Source organism: Mobula hypostoma, chromosome 16, assembly GCF_963921235.1.
Source record: "Mobula hypostoma chromosome 16, sMobHyp1.1, whole genome shotgun sequence".
NCBI classification, from domain to species: Eukaryota; Metazoa; Chordata; class Chondrichthyes; order Myliobatiformes; family Myliobatidae; genus Mobula; species Mobula hypostoma.
The window spans coordinates 70,716,262-70,743,586 of record NC_086112.1 but is presented as its reverse complement, the minus strand read 5'-3'; the positions used below and the strand labels follow the sequence as shown (position 1 = coordinate 70,743,586).

General features: G+C 42.4%; 1 protein-coding gene across 2 annotated transcripts in view; it reads right to left on the bottom strand.

Annotated features, from left to right (window-relative positions):
* Positions 1–68: 68 nt before the first annotated feature.
* The window catches only part of LOC134357478 (methylcytosine dioxygenase TET2-like), a 188,568-nt gene continuing 161,311 nt past the window's right edge, over positions 69–27,325 (bottom strand). For both annotated transcript variants that reach the window (XM_063069096.1, XM_063069097.1), the window contains 3 exons: positions 24,259–24,396; positions 20,998–21,358; positions 69–3,885 (listed from right to left, as the gene is read on the bottom strand). In XM_063069096.1, coding sequence (XP_062925166.1) covers positions 2,672–3,885; positions 20,998–21,358; positions 24,259–24,396 — 1,713 coding nt within the window. In that variant the 3' untranslated portion in view covers positions 69–2,671. The remainder of the gene's footprint in view (positions 3,886–20,997; positions 21,359–24,258; positions 24,397–27,325) is intronic.

Below are 27,325 nucleotides of genomic sequence, written 5' to 3'. Positions count from 1 at the left end.
TATTGACCTGCACAACAGTTCCCTTTGCAAAATAAACACACACCTCAGTATAACTGCATTAAATAAATATAAATTTTATTAAAAAGACCCACATCTCAGCATTATCAGGAATGATATAATAAACAGCTTTCAAATAACTTTCCGCTTTTAGTACATTACTTACAGTATTTATAACCAGCTTCCTTTTTCTTTTTCAACATACCCAATTTACCAGTAAAGAGCAAAGCCAAAGTAAAATACAGAATAGAATGAAGTGCACACCAAAACTGATTTTTAGTGTCAAATTCAACTAAGTATCTTACACTTGAGTATATATTGACCTCTGACTTGAGAAGTAAACAACATATACTGCTGTGCATCAATCAAACTGAAATTAAATTCAAGTAATGTCAACACCACTCTGAAGCTTCTTCAAGTATGGCTAGCATGAACCCAATAATCTATGCATGCACTTTACTTCCACAGACATGTTGCTACTGAAGCTGGGCCCTGTACAAGTGGCACAAGTTCATTCATTCATATGAGACACTAATCTGACCCCCTACCCACCATGAAAATAACAAATCTCATTTTTTTTCCTTCCCTTATATCAGCTCAGTGCATACATCATTCAAATTCTTCAAGGAAAAAGAACTATTACTTTCTTGCTTAGATTAAAAACAAAACCATTGCTTCATAAACACTCAATTTAGAAGCATCAAGTACATGTAAATGACTATACATGTAAAATCCAAATAGGGATTAAACAAAATGAAGGAATCCCTGAAAAATAAAACAAGGGGTAATATTAAAACACATGTGAAGTATTAGCAAAAGGAGAATAAAAGAATTGTAATATTCCCTGATCATCTTGTAGAACAAAAGCTTGAGTTTCAAGTTATCAAGTATCAAAATGGAAAAAAAAAGTTTGTCAAAAAGACTATTTAAATTAAACAATGATGGTGTACAAAATACTACTGACTACTGAAACACCATTTTCCTATTGCCCAGTACAAGAGCTGAGGTATATGACAAGAAAGAACATCTCCAACCCCCTTTACACTTCCTACACTCACATTTTAACTGTAGCAGATTGAGTAGCACCAGTCTGAAAAAAGCTTAAAAGAAAGTATTATGAAAATATTACAGTACTAAAATAGTAAAAGAATTAAGTAAAAAAATTCTGTTTACAAATTAATTTACTGTACAGTTTTGATTTTTTTTGTTTTTTTATATTTTCATATTTACATATTAATGATTTTAACATTTCCACAGCAAGCCAGCTGCCTGATTTTGCCATTTGTGATACAACTAACCCTGTTTTCTTCTTTCTTGGTACGCTATCAGTTCTCTCCCCTAATAACTCTGCTTATATCGCAACTGTAAAAACATCACAAATCTATCCAAACATTGGCATTTCATTGTAAATCAAATCTATGAGCGAATATATAATTCATTTATATATGTTTTAATTGGTCTAGGATAACCATAGTACTTCTGTCTAAAACATGCTGTGGCATAGGTGTTAATATGAAAGCCCAGAATCTTAAAAAATGCACCATAACCATAATTTTGTATGGATTTCTGTATTTTAACAGAACAAATATAGCTGCATATTGTATGCGAGCACCAGAATCAGTGTTTTATGTGGCATTCTTTTATGGTTTTTCACTGTGTCCAGTAAATCCCAAACTGTAAGGTAATCTATGACACTTAAAGGGTATTCACGTAGCCTATATCTGACTTATGGCTAGGATAGTATAAAGTACTTTGACAATCTTTTATTTTACAGTATATTTCTTTAGTGCCTTAGTACTCTTATCACCCTTCAAGATGTCAATGCTTAAAATATTCAAAGTGCTTTTTGGAACACCAAAGTCTTACAAAATATTTCATGAGATTCATTGAGGATTACTACAGAATCAGAATTCATTGACCCTCCAAAGTACTTTACTACATTTTAAATGTAGACTTTTGATTTATTAATACAGATGTAGCTTTAAGTTAAAAGGCCTCTACGCGATGAGAGGACAACTCAGCATCAATTAATCAACTGAAAAATGTTAATAATTATGAAACCATTAAAATGGCATTTGAAATTTACATTAAAGATGTTAAAAATCCTCTAAATATAGCACCATGATGATCAAGTGTTTTGTAGCACCATGATTTTTCAAACTTCTCAGTGTTTTTTCCTGATTAATCAATTAAAATCAATTTCAGCTGTATGAGCTGACTGTTCTCGGCAATCAAAACTACATGATGGAAATGTATAGTTATCAAACGCTGCCCTGGTAATAGTATAAACACTCAGCACCAGAGGAGTGGGCCCTGTTCCTGCCCTGTTTCCTAGGAATAGGCTCATTAATGACATTAGAGGTCACTTGTGTCTAGCATAAATACTTAGTTTAAATTATTTTACAGAAAGGCCCTGTATGTATCCATATTCTAGAATAATGTTCTGATACAACAGTTTTTGCATAGGACACTTTTCAGCTTGGTCCTTTCTGTGAGCACTCGTTAAAATTTGAACCAGGATACAAGGCAAGTGTTTTTTAGCCTGTCTCTAATTGCTGGTGTTTTATTCCTTTTGCCAGTGCTGAATCAAACACTGCTTCTTCCCCACAGGGTATAGCACAGCTGCCTTGCCAAATGCTAGACAGTAAATGAGGTAACCCAGGTGAGTGTGAAGCTATATCCAACGATTATAAGGCCCTGTAACCCGTGTGAAGGCATATGGGAATGCTGTAGTTACTGAGTTGGTTGTGAATGTCACAGTCCTTTGCGCAAGAGTCCTCATAAAACGTATTTGTGGTGGTTCTATGGGTTCATGTGATTCTGCCGTCTCTCGTTTTGCTTTTTTGCTGTAAGATTTGCTAGGCACATAATCCAAACCAAGTCTCTCGGCCTCTTCTTCTCGCTCTCTAGCTTTATCGGCCATCTTGGCCTCCCACAGTGCTAATCCATGTTTGGGCTCATTCATACTCTTGTGTTGATAAAATACGAGGGATATCCTTGTTGGATGGTTTCTGTTAGGGTTTTTCAATGGCGTTGTTGCATGTAGTTCACGTTTTGCACACTCAATAAGAATAGATCCATGGCATGGTGCCACTGCGACCCCTCCAATGTCTTTATCTAAGAAGTTATGTTCGCTGTCAGACCAAACCTCCTGATGCTCTTCTGCAGCAGCTGCATTACTTTGTGAAAGTGTGTGAGAGGTGTTTTCTGGAACTTTGTGATTGACAGTTGCAAGCATCTCTGCTTGTGAAGTTTTAGCCACATTATAATTATTTGTTGGAGGAAGTCTTGAAGTACCATTAGCTCCAAGCATATTAAGTTCATTTTCTTTATTTTCTATTTGGAAAGAATTAGCAGGCTGCTGCTCACTGGACCGGTATGAGCTTACGTATGAAGGGCACTGGCTGCTATGAGCTACTGCAGGATGATCTGAAGTCTGTTGATTCACATTGGACACTGGTTTAGAAATAGGTTCCGTAGGTTGGGGCTCATTTTGAGAAGAATCAGAATGAGGATTACTCCTCATTTGTTGGATGTTTGTTATTCTGCTGTCAATCTGGCAACCATTGTAGCCATTAACTGGCACACCATAATCAGTATAATTACAAAATCTGCTCAGACACATCTGATTATTGCTGAGCCTGTAGGAATTTGAAAGCTGCTGATAGAGAGTCTGAATTGGTGGCAGGGTTAATTTGTTCATTGGAACTTGGTAACGGTACGTGTCCATATGATGTGCAACTGAGGGATAGTGAGATCCCATATAATGGTGGAGGTTGTCAATAGATGAGCTTCCATTACACTGATAACCCGGGTAAGTGCTTGGTTGCGCAGATTGGTAGATATTGGGTACTGTTTGTTGTTGAGAAGCTGGAGGAACAGTGTAACCTGCAGTCAAAATAAAACAGAAGAAATTCAGAAACTAGGCAAAAATAAAATACTGATTTTTTGCAGATGCTGAAAATCTGAAATTGTAACAGAAAAGGTTTGGAAATACTCAGCAAGTCATCTGTGGCAAGCAAAGTTTGAGTTGGTGTTTCATCGGAATTGGAGAAACTAGAAATAGAACAGATTTTAAACAAGAGGGATGCATGGGAAGTGGGGACTTAAACATAAAAGCAATGAAGAACGATGTGAAAAGGGGATATCCAATTAACTTCACTTGTTCTTCATTGGGAAGCTGTTATTGAAGTCTGACCAATTCACGCAGACACATGGCAGCTTTACCATGTCAGCTTACCTTACTGACTTTCACCTGTCTTACTGATTTTATGTTCTATTTATCTCATAACTTAGCTATAAACTGGAATATGGCCTTTCAAACTGAGTGCTATGTTAAAATCACCTGACTATGTATGTCTTCTCCCAACTCTTTTCATATCTAATTGAAACACTCAGAAAAATCACATAATGCCTTCTTAAAAATAAGTCATGATGAAAATAAAAGTCTCATATAATTTGTACTGGAACAATAATCTCAGCATTTATATCAGCACCAATAACCAGGAGCACAATGAATTAGATGACTATCTGTGAAGTACTCTTGGCTCATTTATTTGGAACATAGTGGTTAGCACAGTGCTTTACAGTACAGGCAACCCAGGTTCAATTCCCAACCACTGCCTGTAAGGAGTTTGTACATTCTCCCCGTGACCACATGGGTTTCCTCTGGATGCTCCAGTTTGGTTTCCTCCCACAGTCCAAAGACATGCTGGTTGGTAGATTAATTGTCCCGTGGTTAGGCTATGGTCAAATTGGAGGTTGCTGGGCCTATTCCACACTGTATCTCATTCAGTCAATCAATTAATTTTCAGCTGTGCCTAGCCAAAAATGCCAGGAGAATGGTTCATCTTGGGATTATCATCCTCACAGATGCCAGTGCAAAAGCAACCAGAATGGATAACATCGCAGCTGTAGTACTGAAGACTTTTTGTCAGAACCATTTAATCTTTTAAAAAGATTTTTTATTAAAAACAGAAAACCTACAGCACAATTCAGGCCCTTCGGCCCACAATGCTGTGCCAAACATGTACTTAATTTAGAAATTACCTAGGGTTACCCATAGCCCTCAATTATTATGGGTGCGGTTTAAAGAATTGAGGGGCAGTGCTGCATGCCATGTGCCACATTTTATGTGTGCCATCTTGGGTTCACCATCTCTTGCTACACATTCACAGATGTATGGCCAGATTCTGCTCTGATCTATCTACAATTTTGCAGACGATATTAGTGCAGTGGGCTGTGTCTCAAATAATGATAACTTAGAGTTCAGGAAGGAGTTAGCCTGCAGACATAGTGTTGAGACAACAACCTTTCACTCAATGACAGCAATGATAAAAAGTTGGTGATCGACTTCTGGGAGGGGGCGAGGGCAGTGCACATGCTGCTGTTTACATCAATGATGTCCAGGTCAAGAGGGTTTTGAGCTTCAGACTCCGAGGAGAGAACCTCACCCATAACCTGTGCTGGTCCAATGACATGGATGGTACGGCTGAGAGAGCTCACCAACTCCTCTACTTCCTCAGGAGGCTGCAGAAACTTGGCACGTCCCCTTTGACCCTCACCACTTTTTTAAATCGAAGGACCACAGAATACAGCCTATCCAGGTACTGATTCTTACTGCTGCCTCGGCAAAACAGCCAGTGTAGTCAGAGGCCCCAGCCACCCCGGACATACTCTCTTCTCTGTCCTCCCAGGGCACAGATGTGTGCCTGAAAATATGTACCAGCAGGCTCAAGGGCAGCTTCTATAAGATTATCGAATGGTTCCCTAGAATGCTAGATTGATTCTTGATCTCACAATCTTCCTCATTATGGCCTTGCCATCTGCTAGCACTACACTTTACCTTTACCATAACACTTTATTCTGCTTTCTATTTGTGTTTTACTTTGTACTACCTCAAGGCACTGATGTAATGAAATGATCTGTATGGATGGTATGCAAGACAAGTTTTTCACTGTACTTTGATACTTGTGACACTAATAAACCAATTTACTCCCGTACCTCCAGACTCTTAATCTCTACCACCAAGGAAGGTTGAACAGCAGGCACACGGGAACATCACCAGGTTCCCTTTCAAGTAGCACACCAAATGGACTTGGGAACATAGCAGTATTCTTCCACTGTTGCTGCACTAGATCCTGAAATTCCTTATCCAAATGCACTGATGAAGTACCTTCAGAGAAATGACTCCTGTCATTCAAGGAGGCGGCTAGGCACCACTTTCTCAAAGGCAGCTACACATCACAATAAATGATGCCTTTGCCAACGATGCCCACATCCCAACACATGAATAGGTGAAATACGAACATTATCCTGTCTTCAATTCTTAATAAGCACCAAAAATATGGCATGCTCTGGAAATCTTTGATGACAAAGTATATTATATAAGAACTAGGACTACCAGACTGGGGAACAGCTTCTTCCCTCAGGTTGTCGAGACCTCAGTGGTGGCAGGGTATTCATTAGTCTGACAGTCACTAGGACAGCAAGCTACTTCCAGTACTGCTTATGACGTGTATTTTGAATTACATTTCATTAATTTATTTATATTGTAATATTTTGGTTGATGTGACATATGTTCTGTGGGCGTACCGTGATCCAGAGGAATGTTGTTTCATTTGCTTGTATTAGTACAGTCAAGTAACAATAAACTTAGGCTACGTTCACAGTAGACTGGATAATTTTGAAAACACTGGTTTCGCGTAAAAATGATAGGCATCTACACTAGGCGTTTTTGAAAATACCTGCGTCCACATTAAAATGGGTATTTGGGCAAATCGCCTCCTACTGGGGATGCACAGGACACATCTACAGAAAACAAGCGAAGAGGAAGTGGTATACTTGGTGCGCATTTGTCCAGGTACAGATTAGAAAAACTTAAAAGGAAATTGCCAAACGACGGACAGCTGTTGGCTCTCGCGCAGGAGGACTTAAAACTAAAAAAACAAATACTGGAGCATATGGAGGCAACCAACAGGGAGTTCACGGACAGTATGACCCGGCTGACGACGAACATTGAGAAACTGCCACAATACCAGCCTCACAGCCACTACAATAGCTACACATACGAACACACAGACCCCCAGGTGGCCCCACCAACATCTTCCCCACTCCCACAGAGGGATCACCCTGGAAACATTTCCTACAGCCATAGTCTCTTCACCGATGAAAGGGACAACAGGTTTTTTAAAACCTCTGGTTACCCCGTACACACAACGCCCAAACGGCATTTTCAGATTTAAACACTTTGGAGAGTGTTTTAGAAAAGCTCCATTTTTGGGGGAAGAAAACGCCATTTCAGTGTGGGCGGAGGGTCAAAACGAAGAGAAAAAGCTACAGTTATGGATTTATCTGGTCTAGTGTGGACGTAGCCTTAAACTTGAGCTTGAAAGATTGATAAAAGAAAAAGGAAGACATGTGACTGGTACAGACAATTACAATCTGGTGAGTCTCATGAGAATTGTAGAGGAGAGACTAAGAAAGGAATTAGAAGGGCAAAGAGGAGCCAAGACATATCCTTGGCAAGTTAGATTAAGAAGAATCCCTAGATATTCTGTAAGTATATCAGGAGCAGGAGGGTAGTAAGTACGGACCAAGCAGCAATCTTTGTGTGGAACCAGGGATATGAATGAGAATTTAATGAATTCTTCTCATTGGTGGTCAACAGTCATCATGGGCCAAAGGCTTATTCCAGTGTTGTACTGTTTTACGTTCTAACAGGTTAAAGACTATGGGTGATGGTGAGTTCAAGGAGGGTACGTTGATATTCTGCAGTATTAAATGTTAGATGTTTTAGAATGCACAAGGGCTGATCCGTCCACAGGGCCACATGAGATCTATCCTAGAATGCCAGGGTGAGACACTGCAGCCCCGATGGAGATATTTGCATTTTTTTTAGCCACGGGTAAGATGGCAGAATATCGGAGGGTGGTTAATGCTGTGCTAGACTTAAGAAGGGCTCAGGCGCAAGGAATGTGAGTGTTCATGTCAGACCCCTACGCAAGTCGGGAGAGAGAGTAAAGGTAGTAGATTCAGGTAAGGCCGATCCTTTTGCAGGGACAGAGGCTCAAACTCATTTGCAAATAAAAGAAGGGTTGGCTCAAGCAGAGCAGCCATTGTTTGAGTGAGCCAGTGATAAGAGGGTGAAGACTTTGGCGTGAGCAGGCAAAGGCACATTTAAGAAAGAGGTAAGTCTTTTTTTTAAGTATAGAATAGTCAGGATGGAATGCTCCTCCTATCAGATATGGGAATTCAGGATCACTGACTGACCAGATCAAGGAATTGAAGCTGGAGCTGGATGTACTCAAGGTCATTTGGGAGCCTGAAGATATTACAGACAAGACTTTTTAAGAGGTGGTCACAGGCTTCAGACATAGGTGGGAGAGCTAAGGTCCCCTGTGGCCATTCCCCTCATCAACAAGCATACCTCTTTGGATACTGCTGGGGGAGTAACCCATCAGATCATGGCAGCAGCAGCCAGGCTGGTGGCACTGTGGCCAGCTCTGAGTGTCGACAGGGAAGGGTAAAATCAGACAGTACAGTACTTAGAGGCAACTTGATAGTTAGGGGGACAGAAAGGAGATCCTATGGCTGCAAAAGAGACATCAGGAAGGTGTGTTGCCTTCTGGGTGCTAGGGCCCATTATGTATTGCAGTGGCTGCAGGATATTCTCAAGCAGGGAGGGAGATCAGCCAGAGGTCATAGTGCACATTGGCACCAATGACATAGGCAGAAAAGGGGAAGAGGTCCTATGCAGCGAGTATATAGAGTTAGGAAAGAGGCTGAAGAGAAGGACTTCCAAGGTTGTAAACTTAATTACTCCCTGTGCCACGGGCTAGTGCAGATAGGAATGGGGACATCAGAAAAAGTAATGAAAGGCAGTATGATAGGTCAGATAGTTTGAAGTGTGTATATTTTAATCTGAGGAGTTTTTATGGGTAAAGGTGATAAACTTCAAGCATGGATCAGTACATGGAACTGCGATATTGTGGCCATTACTGAAACTTGGTTGAGAGAGGGGCAGGAATGGGTGATTAATGTACCAGGGTTTTGAAGTTTCAGAGAAGATAGAGGAGGAGGTAAAAGGGTGGGTGGGGGGAGAGGAGGAGCTGCACTTCTAATCTGGGACAATATTACATCAGCACTCAGAGGAAACATAATGGAGCAGTCAGACTGAGTCTGTTCAGAAATGGGAAGGGTGAAATCACACTGTTGGGATCGTACTAGAGACCCCCTAATAGCCACCAGGACGTTGAGGAACAAATATGTAATCAGGTTAAGAGAATGTGTAAAAATAATTGAGTTGTTAAAATGGGGGAACTTCAATTTCCCCAATATAAACTGGGACCTTCTTAGTTTAAGGGGTTTAGATGGGGCTGAATTTGGTAAGTGTATCCAGGAAGGTTTCTTAATTCAATATGTGGATCATCCAGCAAGAGGAGAGGCAATACTGCACGTGGTGTTGTGTAATGAGCCTGGCCAAGTAACTGACCTTTCAATGGGTGAAAAGTTAGGGAACAGTGACCACAACTTCTTAACTTTCAGTATAGGTATAGATAAGGATAGGTGTGGTCCAGTTTTAAATTGGAGAAGGGCAAATTATGAGGGCATTAAGCATGAACTAAGAAGCGTTAATTGGGAACACCTTTTCTCTGGAGAGTCCCAATCAGACATGTGGAGGGTGTTTAAAGATCAATTGCAGAGTACAGGTAAAGTATGTTCCTGTTAAAAGGAAGGGCAGAGATGGAAAGATGACAGAACCTTTGATGTCCAGAAAGCTGATGGATTTAGTCAAGATGAAAGAGAAAAAGTATGTAAAGCTTTGTAAATTAGGATTAAACAAAGCAGACGAGGAGTACAAAGAAGTCAGAAAAGAACTAAAAAAGGAAATTAGGAAACCAGGAGGGGCCATGAAAAGTCCTTGGCAAGTGGATTAAGGTGAATTCCAAAGCATTCTATATATACAAGAGGATATCTAGGTCGAGAGTGGGACCACTCAAGGATAGAGAAGAACATTTACTTGGATGCACAGAAAATAAGTGAGATACTTATGAGTACTTTGCTTCAGTATTTACCAAGGAAAAGGATATGGAGGACCAGGAGATCAGTGCTGAGTGTATAAATACGTTAGGGTGTTTAGAGGTCAAGGAGGAGGAAGTGTTGGGTCTCCAAATGAATATTAGGGTGGATAAAACATAGAACATAGAATAGTACAGCACAGTACAGGCCCTTTGGCCCACAATGTTGTGCCGACCCTCAAACCCTGCCTCCCATATAAGCCCCCACCTTAGATTCCGCCATATACCTGTCTCATAGTCTCTTAAACTTCACTAGTGTATCTGCCTCCACCACTGACTCAGGCAGTGCATTCCACGCACCAACCACTCTCTGAGTAAAAAAACCTTCCTCTAATATCCCCCTTGAACTTCCCAACCCTTACCTTAAAGCCATGTCCTCTTGTATTGAGCAGTGGTGCCCTGGGGAGGAGGCGCTGGCTATCCACTCTATCTATTCCTCTTATTATCTTGTACACCTCTATCATGTCTCCTCTCATCCTCCTCCTCTCCAAAGAGTAAAGCCCTAGCTCCCTTAATCTCTGATCATAATGCATACTTTCTAAACCAGGCAGCATCCTGGTAAATCTCCTCTGTACCCTTTCCAATGCTTCCACATCCTTCCTATAGTGAGGTGACCAGAACTGGACACAATACTCCAAGTGTGGCCTAACCAGAGTTTTACAGAGCTTCATCATTACATCACGACTCTTAAACTCTATCCCTCGACTTATGAAAGCTAACACCCATAAGCTTTCTTAACTACCCTATCCACCTGTGAGGCAACTTTCAGGGATCTGTGGACATGTACCCCGAGATCCCTCTGCTCCTCCACACTACCAAGTATCCTGCCATTTACTTTGTACTCTGCCTTGGAGTTCGTCCTTCCAAAGTGTACCACCTCACACTTCTCCGGGTTGAACTCCATCTGCCACTTCTCAGCCCACTTCTGCATCCTATCAATGTCTCTCTGCAATCTTTGACAATCCTCTACACTATCTACAACACCACCAACCTTTGTGTCCTTAGGGCCTGATGGGATTTACCCTGGGCTATTGTGGGAGGCAAGAGATGAGATTGCTCGGTCCTTGACCAGTATCTTTGTGTCCCAGAGGACTGGTGAGTGGCTAATGTACCTCTATTTAAGAAGGAAACAAGGGAGAATCCTGGGAACTATAGACTGGTGAGCCTCATGTCAGTTGTAGGGGAAATTGCTGGAGAAAATTCTGAGGGATAGGATATACGAGTACCTGGAAACCCGTGGTCTAATTAGGGAGAATCAGCATGGCTTTGTGCGTGCAGATTGTTCCTTACCAACAACTGAGTTTTTTTGACAAGGTTATGAGTGAGATTGATGAGGGCAGGGCAGTAGATGTTGTCTACATGGTTTTTAGTAAGGCAGACTGATCCATAAGATTAAGATGCATGTGGCCCATGGCAAATTGGCTGCTGGATTCAGAACTGACTTGCTCATGGAAGGCAAAGGGTGGTTGAAGGGACTTATTTGAGCCAGAGGTCTGTAATTAGTGGAGTTCCGCTTGGATCTGTGCTGGGACCTCTGCTCTTTATGTTGTATATAAATAACCTGGATGAAAATGTAGATGGGTGGGTTAGTAAGTTTGCAGATGGTACCAAAATTAGTGGAGTTGTGGATAGTGTAGAAGACTTAACAATACAATGTTGATGAGCAGAGAGATCTTAGGATTCAAGTTCATATTTCCTTGAAAATGGCTCCACAGGTCAATAAGGTGGTTAAGAAAGCTTAAGGAATGCTTGTTTTTATTAGTCAAGGCACTGAGTTCAAAAGTCAAGAGGTTATGTTGCGACTTTGTAAAACTCTGGTTAGGCCACACCTGGAGTATTGCATACAGTTCTGGTCACCCCACTATAGGAAGGATGTTGAGGGTGCAGGTGGTTTACCAGGATGCTGCCTGGTTTAGAGTGTATGTGCTATCACGAGAGGCTGGACAAACTTGGGTTGTTTTCTCTGGATCGATGGAGGGTGAGAGGAGATCTGATAGAGATTTATAAGATAATGAGATAGAGTAGACAGGGAGTATCTGTTTCCCAGGGTTGAAATGTCTAATATCAGAAGGCATGCACTGAAGGTGAGAGGGGGTAGGTTCAGGGGGGATATGGGGGTTAAGTTTTTTTCTCAGAGAGTGATAGATCCCTGAAATGTGCTGCCTGGTACGGTGGTAGAGGCAAATACATTAGACGCATTTAAGTGATGTTTGGATAGGCACAGGGATGTAAGGAAGATGGAGGGATATGGACATAGCGTAGGTACCAGGGATTAGCGTTTGGATTGCAGCTTCCTAAACTTTGCAGTTTGTTTACTATTTCTGACTAAATCTGTAAAATTCCCCTTCATCAAGTGTTTCTGAGCCTTGCCTTTCTTTCTTTCTCACAGGAATATGCCAAATCTGAATTCTGAACAGCTCACTTTTAGATGACTCCTACATGTCAGATGTGAATTTACCAATAAAGGCTACTCCCAATCCACTCTCCACAGTTTAAGCCTAATCCAATTATAATTAACCTTCTCCCATTTCAACACTTTCACCCAAAGACCATAAGACACAGGAGCAGAATTAGGCCATTTCATCATGGCTGATCCCAGATCCCACTCAACCCCATATACCTGCCTTCTCACCATAACCTTTGATGTCCTGACCAATCAGGAAACTATCAATTTTCACTTTTAAATATAACCCTGGTCTTGACCTCCACAGCTGTCTGAGGCAGAGCATTCCACAGAGCCACTACTCTCTGGCTAAAAAAAAAAATCCTCCTTACCTCCATTCTAAAGGGTCGCCCCTAAATTTTGTGGCTGTGCCCTCCAGTTCTGGACACCCCACCACAGGAAACATCTTCTCCACATCCTTTCAACATTCGGTAGTTTTCAATGAGATCCCCCTGCAATCTTCTAAATTCTAGTGACTATAGGCCCAGTGTGTTGCCATTGGAGAGAATACAGACCTCGTGTGTTCTCATTGGAGACAGCCCAGAACAGGTTCACGAGGATGACTGTGAGAATGAACGGGCTAACAGATGAGGAGCGTTTGGCAGCTTTGGGCTTGTACTCATTGGAGGGATCTCACTGAACCTTACCGAATGTTGAAAGGACGAGATGGGGGTTGAGTGGGATCTGGGATCAGCCATGATGGAATAGTGAAGCAGACTAAATGGGCTGAATGGCCTAATTCTGCTCCATGTCTTATGGTCTAAACCTGCTAAACACTCCTCAAATGTTAACCCCATCATTCCCAGAATCATCCTTGTGAACCTCCTCTGGACTCTCTCCGACGACAACACATCCTTTCTGGGATATGAGGCCGTATCTGTTGACAATACTCTGTATGTGGCCTGACCAGTGTCTTATAAAGCCTCAGCATTATCTCCTTGTTTTTATATTCTATTCCCTAACTCCCTTTGCAACTCTAATGGGTGAACTTTTTCCCCATTTAGATAACACTCTGCACTATTGTTCCTTTTACCAAAATGCATTATCATACGAAATGTAACACTGTATTCCATCTGCCACTTTTTTGCCCATTCTTCCAATTTGTCCAAGTTCTTTTGCATGTGCATTGTTTCCTCAGCACTACCTAATCCCCCACCTATCTTCACATCATCTGCAAACTTTGCCACAAAGCCATCAATTCCATTATCAAAGTCATTGACAAACAATGTGAAAAGTAGAGGTCCCAATACTGACCCCTGAGGAACACCACTAGTCACTGGCAGCCAACCAGAAAAGGCACCTTTTATTCCCACTCGCTGCCCCCTGACTGTCAGCCATTCCTCTACCCATGCCAGTATCTTTCCTGTAACGCTATAGGATTTCATCTTGTTAAGCAGCCTCAAGTATGGCACCTTATCAAATGCCTTCTCAAAATCTAAGTAAATGACATCCACTGCCTCTCCTTCGTCCTGCTTGTTTCTTCCTCGAAGAACTCTAACAGATTTGTCAGGCAAGATTTCCCTTTACAGAAACCATGCTAACTTTGACTTACTTTATCATTAGTCTCCAAGTACACCAAAACCTCGTCCTTAATAATGGACTCCACAATACTTTCCCAACTTCTGATGTTAGGCTAACTCACCTATAATTTCCCTTCTTTTACCTTCTTCCCTTCTTAAACAGTGGGGCGATATTTGTAATTTTCCAGTCCTCCGGAACCAGGCCACAATCAAGTGATTCTTGAACGATAATGACTAATGTATCAGTTATCTCTTCAGCAACCCCTCTCAGGACTCTGGGATGTATCCATTCAACTATGGCTGATTTATTTTCCCTCTGAACCTCACTCTCCTGCCTTCTCCCTGTAACGTTTTACACCATTACTAATCAAGAACCTACCAAACTCTGCTTTAAGTATACCAAATGACTTGGCCTCCACAGTTGTCTGTGGCAATGAGTTCCACAGGTTCAGCACCCTCTGGCTTCAGAGGTTCCCCCTCATCTCTGTTGTAAAGGGGCATCCTTCAAATCTGAGTTTCTGCCCTCACACTAATTAGTGGATACATCTTCTCCACGTCCACTCTATCTAGGCCTTACAATATTTGGTAGGTTTCAGTGAGATTTACCCTCATTCTTGTAAAGGTCAGCAAGTACAAGTCCAGAGCCATCAAATATGTTAACTCTCTCATTCACAGGATCATTCTCATAAGCCTCCTTTGGACCCTCTCCAATACCAGCTCATAGTTTCTTAAACTTGAGACCCAGAACTATAATCACAATATTCCATATGTGGTCTGACCAGTGCCTTATAAATCCTCAGCCTTACACCCTCATTTTCAGTCTAATCTCTCGATTAGTGAGGATACAGATGACATCAAAATCTGTGGTGCTGTGAATGATGAGGAAGTTGGTGTAAAGCCACATGAGGATGTAATCAGATGGAAAGTTGAGCTGAGTATCGGCAGATGGAATTTAGTCTCAAATGCAAGGTGATGCATTTTATGGAAGTCAATAGGTACAGTAATAAATGTTAGTCTGCTAAGGAATGCTGATGAACAAAGAATTTGGATTAAAGTTGGTAGCTCACTGAAAATGGCAATAAAGGTAGATAGGGTTGTGTAGAAGGCACATAGCATACTTACCTTCAGAAGCTGAAACACAAAATGTATGAATTAGGACTTCATGCTGCAATTTTACAAAACTCTGGCTAGATTATTAGAACTTGATATCTGGAGCTTCCTGCCACGAAAGGTGGCAGAATCATTTACAAGGCATTTAGGTTGGCACTTAAATAGGCAAGGCATGACTGAATAAAGACCGAAGTGGACAAACTGGAATAGCGTAAGTGGCAAAATGTTCAGCATGGCTGTGGTGAGTCAATGGGCCTGTTCCTGTACAGTACATCTCAATAACTCCAAGACTAGCAACTGGATAGTTCTATTGTAAGAGGAATTAATTCCAATTTAGACTCCTTGGGTTTGAATTGTAGGGTAATTTGATTTTATAGTATCATAGAACTGTTACAGAATAGTAAACCTAACATACTGTCATTTCCATTTGGATTCATACAAGAAAAATCTACTACTGCCTCTTGGTTGTTTTAGCAATCCTCTTTATCCTGTATCTACTGGTTATATACCCTGCTGGTAATGAGTACAACTTCTTCCCACCTACTCCTCTATGTGCTTTATGATTTTAGGTCTCTTCACATTACAACCTCCCCTGCTCCAGGGAGAACAATTTTTAGGATAATTTCAGCAAGCCTTTTCTGCCGTCTCTCTAAGTATTTCCTAAAATCTGCTCCGTCAATTTATTGATTTAAAAATGTTAGTCCCACTTTAAAGCCAAGTTGATTTGTTTTAATTAGGCTCTTCCAATCCAGACATTCCTCAAGTTTTTGCCTGATAACCAATTAATTACTAACCAGAGAATGAGGGAAAGTAAGTCTTTTTAGACAGATTAGTGCCCTTTTTGAACATGGGTACAACCCCCCACTATAATTGGTCATTTTTGACCGCATAAGTCTTTGACATTGTCATTTAAAGGACTGTAGATCATTCATCTCAAACTTGGCTACCACAGAAATTTGTCTCCATCTCACATCTGCTAACACAACAAACTGATTTTAAACAACATCACAATCCCGGTGCAGACTAGGGTCAAGAAAGGCTGTATCATCACCCCAACACTTTTCTTAACTGTATGATAATAGGTGATTTTAACTTTCCACATATTGACTGAGATTCCCATAGTGCAAAATGTCTAGATGGGATAGAGTTTGTCAAATATGTTCAGGAAAGTTTCCTTAATCAGTACACAGAAGTCCCAACTAGAGAGAGTGTGATACCAGATCTCCTAGTTGGGAACGAGACACACACAAAATACTGGAGGAACTCAGCAGGCCAGGCAGCATCTATGGAAAAAAGTAGTCGCCATTTCAGGCCGAATTCCTTCAGCAGGACTGGAGAAAAAAAAGCTGAGGGCAGGGGGAAGAGAGAGAAACAGCAGGTGATAGGTGAAACTTGGAGGGGGAGGGATGAAGTAAAGAGCTGGGAAGTTGATTGGTGAAAGAGACAGAAGGACATGGAAGAGAGAAAAAGGGGCGAGGAGCACCAGAGGGAGCTGATTGGTGGGCAAGGAGATAAGGTGAGGGAGAGAAAAGAGGATGGGAAATGGTGAGGGGGCGGGGTTGGGAGGCATTACCAGAAGTTTGAGAAATCGATGTTCATGCCATCAGGTTGAAGGCCATGCAAATGGAATATACGATTCCTCCAGCCTTATCACAATAGTGGAGGAGGCCATGGATAGACATATTGGAATGGGGAGTGGAATTAAAATGGGTGACCACTGGGAGATTCTGCTTGTTCTGGTGGATGGAGCGTAGATGTTTGGCGAAGCAGTCTCCCAATCTACATTAGGTCTCTACGTTATACAGGAGGCCACAACAGGAACACTAAACACAGTATATGACCCCAACAGACTCACAGATGAAATGTCACCTCAACTGGAAGGACTGTTTAGGGCCCTGAACGGTAGTGAGGGAGGAGCTGTAGGAGCAGGTGTAGCAGTTGTTCCGCTTGCAAGGATAAAAAGATAAGGGCCAAGAGGGATATCAGTGGGAGGGATGAATGGACAAGGGAGTCACGTAGGGAGCGATCCCTGCGGAAAGCAGTAAGTGTGTGTGGGGGGTGGAGGGGAAGCTGTGCTTGGTGGTGGATCCCGTTGGATGTGGTGAAAGTTTCAGAGAATTATGTGCTGGACGTGGAGGATGGTGCATGAAAGGTGAGGACGAGGAAGCCTATGTGTTCTCCTATTAGGGAATGAGACAAGGCAAGTGATAGAAGTTTGTGTAGGGGGACTCTTTACAGCTAGTGATCACAATGTCATTAGTTTCATGGTGATTATGGGAAAAGTATGTCTGGTCCTCAGGTTGAGATTCTAACTGGAGAAAGGCCAATTCTGATGGCATTAGAAAGGATCTGGCGAAAGTGGATTGGTACCGGCTGCTTCTGGCAAAGGTGCACTTGGTAAGTGGGAGACCTTCGAAAGTGAATAAAAAGCAAGATTAACAAGTTTAGGGATCCTTGGTTTTTGCAAAATATTGAGGCTCTGCTTAAGAAGAAGGAGGTATAAGCAGGTAGGAACAAATGAGGTACTTATGGAGTATAAGAAATGGATGAGAACACTTAAAGAAATCAGGAGGGCTAAAAGGCAGCATGAGATTGCTCCAGCAGACAAGAAGAAGGAGAATCGGAAGGGATTCTACAGATATGTTAAGAGCAAAAGAATTATAAAATTGGCCCTCTGAAAGATCAGAATGGTAATCTGTGCATGGAGCCAAAAGAGATGGGGGAGATGTTAGGTGCATTTTTTTTTGCATCTATATTTACTTAGGAGATGGACACAGAGTCTATAGAAATGAGGCAAAGCAGCATCGACTTCACGTACTCTGTACAAATTACAGAGGAGAAGGTGTTTGCTGTCTTGAGGCTAATTAGGGTGGACAAGGTGTTCCCTCAGATCCTGTGCAGAAATTGTCGAGGCCCTAGCAGAGCTATTTAAAACATCCTTAGCAACAGGTGAGGTACAGGAGGATTGCAGGACAGCTAATGTTGTTCCACTGTTTAAGAAAGGCTCTAAAAATAAACCAGGAAATTATAGGCCAGTGAGCCTGGCATCAGTAGTGGAAAAGTTACTGGAAGGTATTCTAACAGACTACATAAATGAGTATTTGGAAAGACATAGATTGATTAGGGATAGTCAGTATGGCTTTTTGTGTGGTAGTCGCATCTCACCAATGTTATAGAGCAGGCATTCCCAACCTGAGTCCACGGATTCCTTGCTTAATGGTATTCATCCATGGCATAACAAAGGTTGGGAAGCCTTATTATAGAGTTTTTCGAGGAAGTTATCAGGAAAATTGATGAAGACAAGGCAGTGGATGTTGTCAGCAAGGCATCTGACACGGTCCTGCATGGAAGGTTGGTCAAGAAGGTTCAGTCGCTCAGCATTCAAGATGAGGTAGTATATTGGATTAGACATTGGCTTTGTGGAAGATGCCAGAGGGTGGTGGTAGAGGGTTGCCTCTCTGACTGGAGGCCCGTGATTAGTGGGGTGCCACAGGGATCGGTGCTACGTCTGTTGTTTGCCATTTATATCAATGATCTGGATGACAATATGGTTAACTGGATCAGCAAATTTGCGGATGAAATCAAGATTTGGGGGTGTAGTAGACAATCAAAGCTTGTAGCAAGATCTGGGCCAGCTAGAAAAATGGCAGATGGAATTTAACGCAGACAAGTGTGAGGTGTTGCAATTTGGGAGGACAAACCAGGGTAGGTGGTCTTACACAGTGAACGGTAGGGCACTGAGGAGTGTGATAGAACAAAGGGATCTGGGAATATAGGCCCATAATTAATTGAAAATGGCGTCATGGGCAGATAGGGTCGTAAAGAAAGCTCTTGGGACATTGGCCTTCATAGACCAAATTACTGAGTACTGAGATGGGATGTTATGTTCAAGTTTTATAAGGCATTGGTGAGGCCTAATTTGGAGTACTGTGTGCGGTTTTCTTTGGGTTAGTTGTAAACAAAGGTTGAAAGAGTGCGGAGAAAATTTACAAGGATGCTGCTAGGACTGAAGGATCTGAATTACGAGGAAAGATTGAATAGGCTAGAACTTTATTTCCTGGAATGTAGAAAATTAAGGGGAGATTTGATAGAGGGTATAGATTGGGTACATGCAAGCAGGCTTTTTCACTGAGGTTGTGTGAGACTATAACTACAGGAAACGGATTAAGAAGGAAAGGTGACACATTTAAGGGGAACATGAGGGGGAACTTTTTTAGCCGGGGGTGGTGAGAGTGTGTGAAACAAGCTGCTAGTGCAAGTGGTGAACACGATTTCAATTTTAATGTTTAAGAGAAGTTTGGATCAGTACATAGATCGAAGGGGTTTAGAGGACTATGGTCTGGGTACAGGTCGATGGGACTAGGCAGTTTGAATGGTTCAGGGTGAACTAGGTGGGCCGAAGGGCCTATTTCTGTGTTGTAGTTTTCTATGACTCTACGCAGCTCACCAAGCTTTCCGCCATAGCGAAGATTCTAAGGGACAAATAGAAAATCATACAACCGACATAGCCTCCGCTCTAGAACCAAGAATATTAACCATCTTTAACCAACAACCTATTGTCATGGATCAAGCTTGTGCACGTGTACACCGGAAGATCAAGCTTCAGGCTGTGATCGAGTTTGCAGATGATATGAAAATAGCTGGTGTTATAGATAGTGAGGCTACAGCATGACATTGATTCATTAGATATTTGGGCAAAGCAAAGACACATGAAGTTTACTCCTGATAAGTGCACGCCAATGTATTTTGGGATGTCACAGAAGTGCAGGACATAAATAGTAAACTAAAGGAATGATGTGATTGTCCTGGAGAGGGCACCGGGATTGGAGCATTTCAGTTACAGGGAGGAACTGGATAACATCAAATTCCTGAAACAGGCTCCCTGCTCTCTCATGACAAGTGATCACTAGGAGAATAGATGAAGCCATTCAAGAATATTCTCAAAATCTCCTTGAAAAAAATATAACCTTCTCACCCCCTTCAAATCGGAGAAGGAAAACTTGGTATTTGCATAAACTTGAATCTCTTCATTAGGAATGCAGCGAAACTCAGCAGAAAGGGTGTAAGAAGTGCATCACTTCACAAACTACCCACCCATCTCTCGCACTCCTCCTCTCCTCGGCAGAGTCAGGCCCATAAGATTAGCCCTATGAGCTACCTCAGAACCCACTGAACTAGCGTGGAGAGAAGCCATCCTTAATCCTGAGGAACTGCTGAGAAAAGAAGCAGAAGGATAAAAATAATAAATAAGCAATAATATTTCCAATCTACTAGTTATTTCCAGGATAAAGATCAGCCAGAATAGTGTGTCATGTGACTTTTTAAATATTTACCCAAGAGGGCAAAGTAGTCTTAGTTTCATGTCATCCAAAGACCACCGCATTGTCATTTACCAATACAGTGCTGGTTGCTTGAATTCATGGCTTTGATTTATTACGAGCTCTCTATTAATCTCTCATTCTGATCTGTATCTGATTTACGATTCACTCTATTCCTCTTACTTACAGCTCCCTTCGACCCATTCTGTTTCAGAAGGAGCCATTGCCAGTTGCGTCAATCTCTCTTGACCTTCATCCCATCCTTTGCTCTCTCAACTCCTGCCTCTCCTCTTCTTCAACTGAATATTAGTTTTAATCAGAACTATTTCCCTGTTCTGATTAAGATCATAAACCTGAAACATTAGCCTTTTCTACCTCCACAGATAAATGCCGCATTTACTTTAGCATTTCCTGGTTTTGTTCTAATCAAACATCTGGCTGCCAAATGGGAGATGATGGCAGCTGATATTTAAAATACTGATTCAGCAGGATGTTGAAGGTGTGGCTACAAGTTCAAGAACTGGCTTTACCTAATTTACTTGGCAGCTGCTGTTTGAACGCTGTGTTTTCTGAGCTGGCCTGATGTGACCGTGCTGTAGTTGAATGACTCTTCTCGGCTTTTGCAGTGTTGTTCTCCTGATTCAAAAGCCGCCCAGCCTTTCTGGATTCCTTCTTCTGCCGTCCAGACTTGGCTGGACGAGCCAACATTCTCACCACACGACGAAAAGAGGTCAACACTTGAATAGCACCTTGCTTGATCTTTTCTTCTTGACCTTCCACACTACCAAACTCATCAGTAGAAGAAATTTTGTACAAAGGCAGCACATGAAGCTGTTCATCCTCTGGAATTTGGCCAATAACTCGATTGTCCTCTTTGGTAAGTGTGCAAACCTAAGTATACCAATGAAAGAGAATTTATTCAATATGTATTTTGCAATAAATTAGCTGAACTTAAATCATGCAAGGCACATATACAAAAAGAATCTGAGGCTTGCAGTGGAAAAGTCTGACAGCCTAATCAACTCTACCCTGACAATTTATGTTGCAGCTTCTATGAGGTTACATGACAAGGAACTTTGGTTTTATATATTTTTTGCACAAGTAGATTCAAATGAGTTCATACAATTTAAACAACCACAAAATTTAACAACATGGCAGAGCTCTGATCAATGATAACAAAGCAACAACTTAGATCACTCTACTCTGGGGGAAGTTGTAGCATTTGTTACCTTCCTCATTACAGCACTGGCAAGCAGTAGAAAATATCAGCTAGAAATTATTTACATCCTCCTTTAACACTCTCTCTCCTGAACAAATCATCCTCATCTGTTACATCAATAATAACTAGTATTTATAGATAATCTGACACATTAGATTTCTGAGGAATCATTAAAGAGAAGGGTAGGAATGAGCATCACAGAGGAGGAAAGATCTTTGAAGAGTTTTACGGAGGAAATTTCAGCACTTAGGACAGATGTATCAATGCTGGAACAACTGAACTGAAGGACGATCCTGCAGTGGGAATATGCTGCAGACATTCCTTGACTGGGAACCAGTGGTAGTTTAATTAAATGCACATTTAGGATTTCAGTACAGTGAAACTGAGCAGTGTGATAAAGGTACAGGCTGGCTATCCTAACATAGTTGAGGCACAGTTCATTACTAGGGTACATTATTCCCAGTTTGTGTGTGGACTGGCTCAGTTTCACACAGATGCCAAGCAATGAGTCAAAATCTCTGCCTTAGGAATGTGGACCAGAGACAACGTTTCTGAGATAGCCCAATACTTAGTCGGTCAAAATTTCTACCAATACTAGGATATAATAGGGTACTTGAATTAAGGCAGGTCTTTAAAGACCTAGGCATGTGGAGAGTGGAATGGAGAATTGTATATGGCCTGGAGCAATGTAGGTATCTGCATCTTGAATGTATTTCACTTGGTACAGAAGGTTGCACAAGTGCAGATGTTTGGATTGCAGCCTGTGTTCAGACAGATCCCAGTGTCCAAATGGGATCTGTCTGAAATGGCAGGTGTCCAGACTACTGCCGATGTTTATCTTTATCCATTTATCTGACAGTGCATGTATTTATGTTGTTGTAAGTTTTAAGAGTAGGCAAATTGATGGTTGGTGCAGTTGATTAGTTTGCTGGTGACTGTGTTGCATGTTGCTGATGATATTTGTATTAGTCCCATTCCCATTCTGATATGACACATTTTAATTCCACATCCCATTCCCATCTGGACATGTCTATCCACGGCCTCCTCTACTGTCAAGATGAAGCCACACTCAGGTTGGAGGAACAACACCTTATATTCCACCTGGGTAGCCTTCAACCTGATGGCATGAACACTGACTTCTCAAACTTCTGCTAATGCCCCACCTCCCCCTCGCACCCCATCCGTTATTTATTTATATACACACTTTCTTTCTCTCTCTCTCTCCTTTTTCTCCCTCTGTCCCTCTCACTATACCCCTTGCCCATCCTCTGGGCTTCTCCCCTCCCCCTTTTCTTTCTCCCCGGGCCTCCTGTCCTATGATCCTCTCATATCCCTTTTGCCAATCAACTATCCAGCTCTTGGCTCCATCCCTCCCCCTCCTGTCTTCTCCTATTATTTCAGATCTCCCCCTCCCCCTCCCACTTTCAAATCTCTTACCATCTTTTCTTTCAGTTAGTCCTGACGAAGGGTCTCGGCCCGAAACGTCGACTGTACCTCTTCCTAGAGATGCTGCCTGGCCTGCTGCATTCACCAATAACTTTTATGTGTGTTGTTTGTGTGTTGTTAGTGTGGGAGTTTGATTAATGCAGAATACCTGGAGTGGTGCCAGTTATTGTCTTAGTATGGGTATTTGTCCTTATTGAAAGTCTTGGGCTGCTGTAGGTGCTTTTGTTAGTGCAGGGGACATGGATGATTAGCTTGTTGTTGGTGACTGCTGGGGCAGGAGATTATGTCCATTCTACTACCTGATTGGTATAGCTGTTTTGATTATTACAGATGTGTCGATTGATGCAGGAGTTGAGACTGGTGTAGGTGTCTGAAATGGCAGAGTCCGTGCTACTATCAAACACCAATTTACACTAACCCCACACTAACACATTCCCATCAACTTCCCAAGTACATCCACACACCCAGGTAAAGTTACAGAGGCTGATTAGGCTGTTTTGGAATTTGGGAGGGAAGTGGAGCACTAGAAGAAACATCCGCAAAGGAAGAATGTCACAGTAGCCTAATGGTCAGAGTGAAATATTACAACTCGGGGTGTTCCAGACTTTGGAATTCAATTCCAGTGCCGTTCTGCAAGGAGTCTCCCTATGTACTCCCTGTGGAAGGCGTGATTTTTCTCCTGGTTCTTCGGTTTCTGTCCACAGTCCAAAGATGCACTGAGTAGTTAGCTGGTCACTGTAAGTTGTTCTGTGATTAGGTTAGGGTTAATCGGGTTGTCGGGGAATGCCAGGGCGGCGGGACTCAAAGGGTCAGAAAGGCCTGCTTCCCACCGTGTCAGTGTTGGGGAAGATGTGGGTGAAAGTGCTGGTTTTGCTGAAGATGTTTATGTCAGTAAAGATGCTTAACATGCTACAAGGTAATTGCAGGTGATTCACTGATGGGAAAATGACCAAATTGGATCTGGCTGATTCATCTCTTTGTTCAATAATGACGCAGCTGATTGGTTTCATAAATGTTCGCATTACGTGATGGTAAACTGAATGTGCCAGGTTTGATTACAAGCCAATGAGTTGCATGTGAACACTGTAGGAAGTCTACTACAGTCAAGAGCAGGATTAGTACATACCACAGTGCTACCATTCTGCATGTTATGCAAATCTCTGTGAGCATGGGCACAAAAATCAACACAAGCAGTCACTCCTGAGAATGGATGTCCCTCTGCCTGGCCCAGACGACAATCTGGTGCTCTCTGTTCGAATTCCACCTGCAAATTTTTAAAAATCAAGCATTAGTCTTCAGCAATTAAACGCTATCACACAGAGTGAAACTTCCCCACCATAGTTCCCTTTGTAATTTTCCATGGTTATATTGGTTGGTAGTAGCATCAGCAATATGTTGCACAAGGGGTGATGTGGAACGGCAAAAGTGACTTTCATTGTGGCCTGGAAGTGACTACGTTCTTATTTCAGAAAGACAGACAAGTTTGTTTTCATTGATCCGGCTACAGATTTCTATAAATGCACAAATCTGAACTCACTGGAACATGTGCCAATTAGACCACATTGCCCTTCATTAAACTGGGAACGAGTTGCTTAAAAAATCCAGAATCCTGAAGCTCCTGCTCAGTCATGTGCCTCTACTTTTTGGCTCAGCTGATACGTATGTACATAAGGTCCTTCTGGTGCTGTAAGTAGGACATTACACTGTGGAAGGGAGCTGGCCATTTGATATAGCTCCTTCTCCAACAGATGAAAGCAGTAATCACCAGGAACTATGAAAACACAATTAGATTGGAACATCAACATAATTCCTGGTAGTAGAAGGTATTGAATAAGGCAACGATCCCCAACCTCCGGGCCGCAAAGCATGCAGGGTTGCAGCGGTAGCTGGAGCGCACCCAGCACATCTTTAAGAAAAAAACTGAAATAAACAAGCTAATTAATTAGGTGCTGCCCAGCACATAAACGTTGGCCCAGATCAGAGGCAATTGCCGATTTCACTTACTCTACGCAATGTTCACTCCTCTTTGTAGGGCGCTGGAGCCTTTAGCTGTTCCATTGTTTGGTCAATTTAAACGCCAGCCCAGACAGGCTGAAAAGACAGGGCTGTCAGGATCGAGGTGACATGTTGAATCTACGCAAACTGCTAATAAAGTATAGGTGCTGCCGTGCTTTCTTTGTAATGACAGTTACGTGCTGGTCCCAGGACAGATCCTCTGACACTTTTCAGAGACAGAAACGTCGATCCTTAATGCCGAAGAATTTAGAGTTATTGACCCTTTCCACCTCAGTTCCTCTTCCTATAGATGCTGCTTGGCCTGCTGCGTTCACCAGCAACTTTGATGTATGTAGCTTGTTTATTTCGCCTATTTTCTTAAAGATGTGCTGGGTGCGCTGCGGCTACCGCTGCACCCCGCATGCTTCGCGGCCCGGTATCGGTCGGCGGCCCGGAGGTTGGGAACCACTGGAATAAGGTACCAAATTAAACCAATTAGTCTGTGGTCTGAGACTGGATAGACCTAATATGGTGGGCATTTTGAGCAATTAAGTTTTCTCTCTGCTATAAATGTAGACTGAGCCAATCCAGACAACCAGATTTTTGTTTAAAAACGCAAACACGAAAAATTCTGCAGATGCTGGAAATTCAAGCAACACACATCAAAGTTGCTGGTGAACGCAGCAGGCCAGGCAGCATCTCTAGGAAGAGGTACAGTCGACGTTTCAGGCTGAGACCCTTCGTCAGGACTAACTGAAGGAAGAGCTAGTAAGAGATTTGAAAGTGGGAGGGGGAGGGGGAGATCCAAAATGATAGGAGAAGAAAGGAGGGGGAGGGATGGAGCCAAGAGCTGGACAGTTGATTGGCAAAAGGGATATGAGAGGATCATGGGACAGGAAGCCCAGGGTGAAGGAAAAGGGGGAGGGGGGGAAAAACCCAGAGGATGGCCAAGGGGTATAGTCCGAGGGACAGAAGGAGAAAAAGGAGAGTGAGAGAAAGAATGTGTGTATATAAATAAATAACAGATGGGGTACAAGGGGGAGGTGGGGCATTAGCGGAAGTTAGAGAAGTCAATGTTCATGCCATCAGGTTGGAGGCTACCCAGACGGAATATAAGGTGTTGTTCCTCCAACCTGAGTGTAGCTTAATCTTTACAGTAGAGGAGGCCGTGGATAGGCATGTCAGATTGGGAATGGGATGTGGAATTAAAATGTGTGGCCACTGGGAGCTGCGTCTGGTGCTCCCGATGTGGCCTTCTATATATTGGCGAGACCCGACGCAGACTGGGAGATCGTTTTGCTGAACACCTATGCTCTGTCCGCCAGAGAAAGCAGGATCTCCCAGTGGCTACACATTTTAATTCCACATCCCATTCCCATTCTGACATGTCTATCCACGGCCTCCTCTACCGTAAAGATTAAGCTACACTCAGGTTGGAGGAACAACACCTTATTTTCCGTCTGGGTAGCCTCCAACCTGATGGCATGAACATTGACTTCTCTAACTTCCGCTAATGCCCCACCTCCCCCTCATACCCCATCCGTTATTTATTTATATACACACATTCTTTCTCTCCCTCTATCCCTCTGACTATACCCCTTGCCCATCCTCTGGGTTTTCCACCCTCCCCCTTTTCCTTCTCCCTGGGCCTCCTGTCCCATGATCCTCTCATATCCCTTTTGCCAATCACCTGTCCAGCTCTTGTCTCCATCCCTCCCCCTCCTTTCTTCTCCTATCATTTTGGATCTCCCCCTCCCCCTCCCACTTTCAACTCTCTTACTAGCTCTTCCTTCAGTTAGTCCTGACGAAGGGTCTCGGCCTGAAACGTCAAATGTACCTCTTCCAATAGATGCTGCCTGGCCTGCTGCATTCACCAGCAACTTCAATGTGTGTAACCAGATTTTTTTCTTTTCTAAGCTAAATTTCTACCATTTTTGTGTGAAAAAGTTAATAAACTTACAGGTGTAAGTAGGAAAATGACATAGAAATCAAGTTATTATTTTGTTGCGATTTCCAGAAACAAAAGCTGACCATGGGTAAGCAGAGCAAATTTCAGACGATTATAGTGGTCAGATCCAGAAACTCTTAAAACTGCCTGATGAGAGAAGACAGTACAGCATTATTCCTTGTGAGCTTATTGAACTGCTCCCTGGAGACCTGTCTTTGCCCCCACCTGTCTCAGTTTTCTCATTCACATG